Source organism: Ascaphus truei, chromosome 2 (assembly GCF_040206685.1).
Source record: "Ascaphus truei isolate aAscTru1 chromosome 2, aAscTru1.hap1, whole genome shotgun sequence".
NCBI lineage: Eukaryota > Metazoa > Chordata > Amphibia > Anura > Ascaphidae > Ascaphus > Ascaphus truei.
The window spans coordinates 173,228,368-173,237,606 of record NC_134484.1 but is presented as its reverse complement, the minus strand read 5'-3'; the positions used below and the strand labels follow the sequence as shown (position 1 = coordinate 173,237,606).

The following is a 9,239-nucleotide window of genomic DNA, read 5'->3' as shown; positions in this document are numbered from 1 at the left end:
TAACTGCAATGGTACAGGTTTTTATGCCACTAGAAGTAGACTTTAAAAGAACTTTGACTCTTTGGTGTGAACTAAAGATTGAACTAACCTCATAGCTCTTTGGTCTTTTTAGGGTACTCTGTAAAACTTGCCAGCAGGAGTCATCTTTTGGATGAGTTGGTAATGAGATCTTTATCTGATCTAGCTGTGTGCCTTGAACAGCGGGTTACAAAGTAGGAGTGAAGAGGCTTCCTATTGGCCCGTGTCATGTGGGAGCTTAACTTTGCCAGGATACCAACACTCCTTTTGAAGAGTAGTAAAATACTTAGTTTTTTTTTGAGTTCCCCGCTATCGCTCGGCTCCACGCTCACTACCGTGAGCACGGCCCTGGCATACAATGGCTGGCTAACCACAACCAACTATAACCGGCGTGCGCACGGTGCAGCACCCCCCTCCCCCCCCACTATATTACAGGCCTTCATCCTATCAAGGAGGGAAATGCAGTCACTCCTTGATAAGAGCCAAAACCTGCCAGTGCGATTGGTATAGTTGGTGCTCATCACAACTGTGCAATAACAGAAAAAAGTGACAGAGGTCACTGAAGTCCCCTATATGTTGCACTCAAGGCTAAGTAGAAGGTACCAAACTTGTGTGAAAAATCTAGTCGCAGGAAGTGTGTTCCAAGGAAACTAAACCCTAAAAGTGTCACGTTAATACACATCAAATTTAGCTAATCATAACAATCATGCATGTTCAAATGTATCTAATGATGAGTCAATAGTATCACTCCTAGTAATGAACAAACATATCCTGATCACATAACACAAGTAGGTAAACGCCTAAAAGGTTTACATATACCACAGTATGGACCAAAACAGGTCCCAAATAACTGGTAAAGTAGATACTAGGGGATACAAATACCCACTAAAAGACTAATGTCTAAGGTGAATGATCAGAGTAATGACCATAAATCCACAGAAGTATGTTTCATAGCCTAAAGTATAATAGTGATATCCACAATTAAAATGCAAAAAATAAAAAAACTTTAATAAACAATTATATTGCCAAAAAACAGGTATAATAGGAAAAAAAGAAACCAATATATTAAAATGCCCATGTAAGGGGAGAGGGTAGCACAAAAAATATAGGGAGAAAAACACTAAGATCATTACTATTATCATGTATAAGTCAAAAGGTGAGATCCCTGATGTGACTACCAAACAGCTAAATGACCCTGTTGGTAGTCGGAGAGGAGCACAATATAACAAGCAGGACGTATATATACACAATTAAGTATGAGTCTAATCATCAGATGGTAGCATAAGTGTATATACTGGATCCACCATATAGGAGCGAACCAGAAAACCCCGGCCAAAATCTCGTAATATATCTGGGGAAATGAGCGGCATCAGTCGCTCCAAACCACCAAGACAGACAAATACAATGTATACGACCGTGTTTCTAGTGCCGCTGGTGCTCAATCTGACTGCGGTAGTATCCAACAGGGACAGCTCAGCTCCACGATGGATCACGCTCACGGATGCCCACTAGTGACATCACGCCCCAACGCGCGATTCGTGTGACGCTTCACACTTCATCGGGGGGAGGAGCTAACATTGAGGATATCTGCATCAATTATATACATATGGCTAACGGAGGCTGGACCAAAGTGTCCAATCCGAATGCAAGCTACTGCTGAGTATCAGTCTATCAACATGCGTGGACATAGAAGAATGAATGGAATAAATAAATGATCAAAAGGATGAGAGGTGCATGAAATATGTGTGCTACTATATCTATATACAGATAAACATATCCCTAGCTGGGGGACTCGAGACCCGGTTAAGATCCTGGGTCCATGGTAGGTATAATTAAAGGCAAACACACACATGCCATGATTATACCTTAAAATTATTTTAAGTTTTCACTTCCAGTGCAATCCTTGTATGGATTATTTATTTATTTTCCTCATAGTCTAACAAGCGGGACTTCTTTGATTTGGTGCTATTCATTTTGTACTGGCATAGAGGGAAGAGGATAATTATTTCATTCCTGTTCTAGCACCTCCCATGCGATTAGAACTTTCTGTCCATAGTGTAATGGTTCTGTTTTGGTATGCTATTTTCTTTATCCTTGTATTACTCTGGCTAGATGTATATCGGCACAGGAGAACAGGGATCTTTGTAGGGGCGGATGCATGGTGCATTATAAGTCTCTTACCTCTTAAAAGGTATAAATGACTGCTCATAGTAAGACGGCATATATGCCTGATTGGAGTTTGATCCAGCTGCACAGCTGTCCCCATTTGGGTTAGGGTGTATGTATGTTGAGGAGTCTTTGAAGTCGTCTGAAAGCTGATGGAGAGTCTAATGGGGAATTCCAGAGAGGGTGCAACACAGGAGACGTCTTGTAGACCAGATGTAAGGGGAAGCAGCATTGTTGAGGGATTTCTATGCCAAGACTAAGATTTTAAATGCAATTCTAGAGGATGTGGATGCAATTCTAGATGGAGTGGTGAGTGCAGTAATTTGGATAGTCGATGAGAAGGGCAACTAACAGGTCGCAGTAATCGAGGCGGGATTGCGATTTGGTTATTTAAATAAAATCATTGGTTACGACTAGCTATAGGTGTGTAGGCAGCAGGAATGTAAGGAAGAAAGAGGTTAAAGATAACCCTTAGACAAGAATATGGAATTATTGTTGGTGTAGGAGTCACAGTGGGAGGAGGAAAGATTATTATAGGAATTCTGTAGTGAACATGATGTGTGGTACATCAAGGAAGAAAAGCCAAGAAAGTTGGTGAAAAGAGGAGGTGTGGTCAGGTGAGGAGAGGTAAATATGGGTGTCGTTCGCATAGAGATACTGAAAAACAAAGGTGAGTTAATTCACGAAGAGCAAGGTATAGAATGAGAAGAGAAGGCCTAGCACAGAGACCAGAGAAGGGAGAGAGGCCTGCGTCACAGAATCCAATACAGTGGAGAGTGTGCAGGAGGAGGGGGTAGTCAACAGTGTCAAAGAGATTGAGGTGACTATGGAAGGAGAAATGGCACTTGGTTAGCTGTGAGTCATTGGCACCTCTTGTTCCTGCTAAGTGGAGTGTAGAGGGCTGAAGCCAGCAAGGGTGTGAGGTAGCTTGAACGCAATGGGGGAAAGAGATAATAGTTGGAGAAGCTCAGTCAAGACAGTATTTGTTTAGAATAGATGTGACAACTACATGTTTAAAGGAAGAAGGGAGTGTGTCAGTGAGAAAAGAAAGGTAAAGTGGTGACTTAAGATGGGTAGATGTGTCAGGGTGGGAGAAAATAAAAGGTTAGGGAATAGGGGCAAGGAGGCAGGTTGTAGGGCGAGAGCAGCATGGTGACTGGCCATAGGAAAAAAATGTGTGTGCACGCCCTGATGTGATAGTTATGTTCGATGGTGGCAATGTTTTTTTATCTGGAGTAGGTGGCAAGGTCTTGGGCCATAAAGGTGAGGAGGGGTAGTGGTGTAGTTGGGCAGAGAAGGGAGTTAAATGTGGCAAATTGGCGTTGAGGGTTGGAGACAGAGAACTAAGCTGGAGAACTGGAGGGTCGATTGTACTCAACACAAAGTGACATCACACAAAAAGGTGAAGTTAACATGAGGCAATTCCAAGTTTCACCTTACGATGCTGAACAGCCATATTTGGTATACAATTGAATAAAATATTAATTAACATGCTTATACTTTTCTAATTGAATAAGTAGCATCCCTCACAACTCAGGCCCTTGGTGTTTATGTGTAGCTGAATGTCTGAATGACACTCGCAGGCAGTACTGGTATATTCACTACACGCTGATTCAGCGTGACACCCACGGAGGGAGAGACGGTGCTCAGCAGAGAGCTGCACGGCTCCACACCGGATACCTTACCTGACATAGGGTCTCACTTCCAATCCAGGCCACGAAGTGGTGGTAACTTATTTGCTTCTTGCTGACTGCCTGGTATTTTGTCTCTATACCCATATAGTGTCTTTTGGTTCTCTCTTCCCTCGACATACGGGGGCTTTATTTGAGTATGTTTGACCATTTAGTACTTATGCCGACATTATACCCGATATAATCATTATCTACCTGGGGGTCCTCCTGAGCTTTTACTCGGGTGGTTGTTTTTTATGAATGTCTGAGTGGCCTAATTTCATTTCTCAATACTTTGCATGTACCCCAAACATTAAAGTGGTCATGAATCGCCCTTTACCCGTCAATGCCTTGAAGTGCATTCTCCCCCTCCCACCTCTCAAACACAGCCTTCCCTCTACATTGCCTCCCTAAATGCCCTTTAATGTTCCTATATGTTCAATCGCCTTACTGCCCCATGTCCTTTTCTATCTTTACAGATCCCCTGATATTTCTGTGATCACCTCGTGCTGCTCAATCTTGTGTGACATAGTCCCAGGATATTAGACAGCGTTCTATCCGATTTAGATCAGAAAGTGCAGAAATATGGCAAAAGGATCCATTCCACAGCTCAACATTTACTGAGTCTGGTGGATGAAAAGTCTAGGCCAGAGTTTACCGGTTCTAATTCCCCTCACCCGCTCTCCTAATTAAGGAACAGGTTAGAACCGTTATAAACTCTGGCCTGGACTTGCCATCCACCAGCCTCAGTAAATGTGAAGCTGCGGAATGGATCCCTTTGCCATATTTCTGCACTTTCTGCTCTAAATCGGACAGAAAGCTGTCTAATATCCTGGGACTGTCACACATGTTGTTTTTTTTTTTTTTTGCTAGCTCAGATTTTTGGTTTGCTGCAATATAACACCTAAAAAAAAACTACATCTACAAATTTCATATATTTATTTTTCGTGCAAGCTGTCATAATTTATCAAATAATGCAAACAATAACTCAGGACTATTTATGCCATATGAGAATCTTTTTTGCACACCTCATTTGACGGCTTAATGCTCAGGAGGTCAAGCATTACCGTAGCATAATTAGCTGGCCATTTGTACCATCCCATGATGGATATGGTCTCAAGATTTGTCCTGAGGGTGTGAATATTCTGAAGTGATTTAATGAAAGGAATATTATTGCAAGAAAGGACACTTAAGAGGTAGCAGACCCAGTATTTCAGCAACATCAGGTTTGTAGTGTCTGCTGAGGAATTTCCTTCCTCACTCAGTATGGTAAGAAGTATTTTCGTAATTCCAAGTTCCGTCAGTTTCTTCTGATTGCTGTTGTTCACATAGCAAATACCAGACAAAGCTTGGATGATTATCATTTTGTCTTCAATTGACGCAGATGGCACATCCAAGAAATGTATAATATCCTCAATGTATTCTTGAACGTGGCATGCTGCTGGAGGTCCGCCTTATAAAATAAATAAAAAAAAGGGTGGGGTGTGGGGAAGTGTTGTACTGAACTTAATACTTGTAAACCAAATGTCGGGGGACTTCAGATCAGTTTTCGGGGACCCCTCTGTTCACATAACAATTAATAAAAATGAAAACAAACATGGTTGCCTACTTTAACCAAAGATACAGCTCATCATAAAATGTACATTCTGTAACCCATCCCTAATTCCTTCTATCAACACTCAAATTATAAAATGACGCACATAATTACTAATTTGCATGCTCATTTACATGTTTGCCATGACATTTAACTTGCATATATCCCATTGGTAAAAAAAAAAAGAAAAAAAAGAATCCTGTCATTTTATGATACAGGCATACCCCGCATTAACGTACGCAATGGGACCGGAGCATGTATATGTAGCCAGGTCTAGCAATGTATCTCACCTCAACTATGTAGCCAGGTCCCCTTTTACTACCTGCTGCCCCGCGACCCCTACCTCGGTTCTTCCGCTGCCGCGGGTCACTCGATGGACCCGCCGGCACGTCCGGAAGGTGGGGACCAGTGCAGGGAACGCTTTGGCGGTCCCCGGCGGCTCCCGAGCAGGGCGCCGCCATCTTACTATAGATCGCGCATGCGCAGTGAGTACCGTCGGCCCTGCAGAGTTGCGCATGCGCGAGGATAGCGCGAGGGGAGCCCGCAAAACCCTAGCCTACCAGGGAAGGCTCTTGGAAGGGCCTACAAGTCCCGTGAGCCTCAGCAGCGCCCCATGTGACTCAGGGAGCCAATAGGGCAGGAGAGAAGAGATACAGTTCGCGGGCTTGGAGCGCGTTTGTCAGTTGGAGCCTGGAGAAGCTAGGGGAAGGAGGTAGGGTGTAGGAGTCAGTGACCCCCTGCACTAGGCCAGCAGCCCCCAAGGCCCCAGCTAGCCCGGAGTCACCCTGAAGTGTAAGTTGTGTCAGGGAGAGCCCCAGGTTAGGGACCCTGCCACTTATTATCTAGAGCTAGTTAGGGACACAGCAGAAGCTGCCCGTCCGTGCAGAGGTTTGGGCTCAGGCCTTTGCGGTTGCTGCATCAGCCATCCGGGTGGGATTGCCCCGGACGGTAGTTCCGGTGTACAATCAACGTCGGGATCCTTTGTGAAGTTCCTTGGCAGGCCCGGGCACCGGAGTGCCCGGCAGGTAATGTACAAGTGCACCAACGAGTCATATCACATTCACAAGGGACATAGTGGCTGCGCAGTCACACATATACATCTCGCTTGAGGGTGGGGTTACTGGACACTGGGTGGGATCATCCGGTGGAGGTGGAGGTAGCGTCCTGCGTGACGCCGGAGTTAGTGTCTCCTCTAGGGAGGGACACCTGTTGGTATATGTGTATATGCTCAAGGTTATTCATGCAAGTAAAGTCCCTGGTTGTTTTACACGTTGTGTGGAGTGATATATATTTCCTGCGAGGAACCACTCCCCCTCTGGTGGGAGCCATCGCAGGTGGAGGCGCTGCACCAAGTAAGAGGTTATACATATTGTCATACGTACCCCAGGCTCTCCGTGGCGGAGGCTTAGGCCCCCTGTGAGCCTAACAGGTAGAAGCACCACGCTGGGTAATGCATATAGATCCCCTTACATACACCATATCTGCGATTGGGGGGGAATATGGGTTACATATGTAAAGCAAAAATGTACTTAAAGTGAAGCACTACCTTTTTTCCACTTATCGATGCATGTACTGTACTGTAATCGTCATATACGTGCATAACTGGTGTAAATAACACATTTGTAACAAGCTCTATAGTCTCCTCGCTTGCGCACAGCTTCGGTACAGGTAGGGAGCCGGTGTTACTGTTGAGGACGTGCTGACAGGCGCATGCGGGAGCTGCCGTTTGCCTATTGGGCGATATGTCCTTACTCGCGAGTGTACTTACAGTGAGTGTCCTTAAACCAGGGTATGCCTGTAATCCATTAATCAATTAGACAATAAAAATAACTAACATTTCCCCCAAAATTTACTCACATTTCATCCAGTATCGTAGTTTAGTGAGAATAGCCCTAAGGGCTTATCCAATTAGTCGGAGAGCGTCTGATCACACTACGATTTGCAGAATGCGATGTGGGGCCTATCGAAAAAGCCCCTAAGAGGAAAATAAAAATTATGCTTTGGGCTTCAATTCTGCTTCATCTTTACCTTGTTCAAAATTGACACCCATGCATCTTTCAAGATCGCCCTGCAAAATGCCCAACACAACTACTGTTTGCACAGTGTGTAATTTAAAAAAAAAATGTCTCCAAACTCTGCTACCGATATTAGATCCTTGGGAAAGTTATTTCACCCAGCACTGCTTCTATGCTAAATAGGCATAGGAAAATAACAATCCAAATATTAACTAATGTCTGGCTAATGTTACCTGTGTATGAAAGCAGTCCCATCTGTGATGCTGCCTGAATTCTTATGCCAATGGGAAGGTTACTGTTTCTCAAAGTTTTACCACATATCAGAAATTTTTGTTTATGAAACTGTGTTTCATCTAACGTATCCTCCCCTTCCTCTTGTCGTGAATCAAAGTTGATATAGTTATTTAATATGTGCCTGCAACAGCTTTGCAACCTGCGAAACATGACAGTTTCTTGAGTATTCAGGTAATGTTCAGAATTGAGGTAATGTTCAGAATGGAAGAAAACTGCCTGCTAGGAGCCCTACTGCTTGTATAGCTTCCTTATATGTGTAATGTGTTGTCTCTAAGAAACCACGGAACATAGAACCTGTTCTCAGAATGTAGCTGGCAAAAGTATAAGCAATATCAAGTGTCATCACAACATCAATGATCTTATTACAAGAAAAGGATTTTGTGCACAACATGCAGTTTATTGCACAAACGTGAGGATTTCTCAGTCAGACCTTTCATGTATCTTTATACTATATTGCACCATTGATATTATATTGGGATTTTTGTACTTGGTTGACTTGTATTATGCCTAATTATATAACTTTCTGCAAACCTCACATTGAGTAGGGACTCTGCTTTGGACTTTGTTTTTCTTTGACTGTTTTTCCTACATATCTATATCCAAAAGAAAGAGGAAGCGCAGGCTCCATGGTATAAATCAATGGTATATTTGGGGGTGTTGATAAAAACAGAGGTAGGTACACTTTCAAGTGTGTACTGGGTAACCGAGGGGTTAACCAATCAGGCGCTCCAAAAGTCAGTAAGATTACTGAGTCCTGCTTGTGAAATAAACAAATATGATAAAGTCACGGCTAGTCTTCAAAGGGAAACTCGTGAGTAAAAGTAATAAACTCTCCTAACAATTGGCTAAACCGTAGAGCACTAATGATATTGAATGTGGAGAAACTCACGGTTAGTGAAGCAGATGAAGCCGGACAGATGAATGAGGAAATCAACTGCAAACAGGCACACTGCAAACCACCAGGGAACTCCTCCGTGTCGGTGGGTGGTTTATGACCCGCAGTGTCTGGGCGATCAGCTGACGCAGCAACCCGGCGGGCTACCGGTGACGAACTGGAATCAATGAAACTCCTCCCACCGGAGGAAAGAACGATGCACCGCCGTAGAAAAAAGTCGCTAGCAAGGCTGAAGTGGTGACTAAAAGATTTGTTGGAGCATCATAGTGTAGTTCTGGCGGATCCTCTGACGCGTTTCAGCCGCAGCGGGTCTTTGTCTCGTGCAGGCGTGAGGACTGGGACCGTAGCCTAAGGAATCACTGGGATGGGAGATACAGGAGGGCCAGATAGCCACTCTGTAAACCTGTAGAAAGATGTACCTCCCAAAGTGATTATAGGTCAGGTGATAATATAATCTCTGCCCTGATAGACATACAAGATACAGCAGGCAGCTCCTTAACCCGCTTTCAGCATTGTCTGGTAGGATACAGCCGTCACTGACTCGAGATGGTTTCCTCTTTATTCCAATGATTAATAAAAGCCCATTA

General features: G+C 43.9%; 1 protein-coding gene across 1 annotated transcript; it reads right to left on the bottom strand.

Moving 5' to 3' along the window:
- Window positions 1-4,815: 4,815 nt before the first annotated feature.
- ARMH2 (armadillo like helical domain containing 2) lies at window positions 4,816-8,012 on the bottom strand. Its single transcript, XM_075589054.1, has 2 exons — window positions 7,697-8,012; window positions 4,816-5,307 (listed from the first exon to the last, which is right to left on the bottom strand). The coding sequence occupies exons 1-2, from the start codon at window positions 7,905-7,907 to the stop codon at window positions 4,853-4,855; spliced, it is 666 nt and encodes a 221-aa protein (XP_075445169.1). The 5' UTR covers window positions 7,908-8,012; the 3' UTR covers window positions 4,816-4,852.
- Window positions 8,013-9,239: the final 1,227 nt, after the last annotated feature.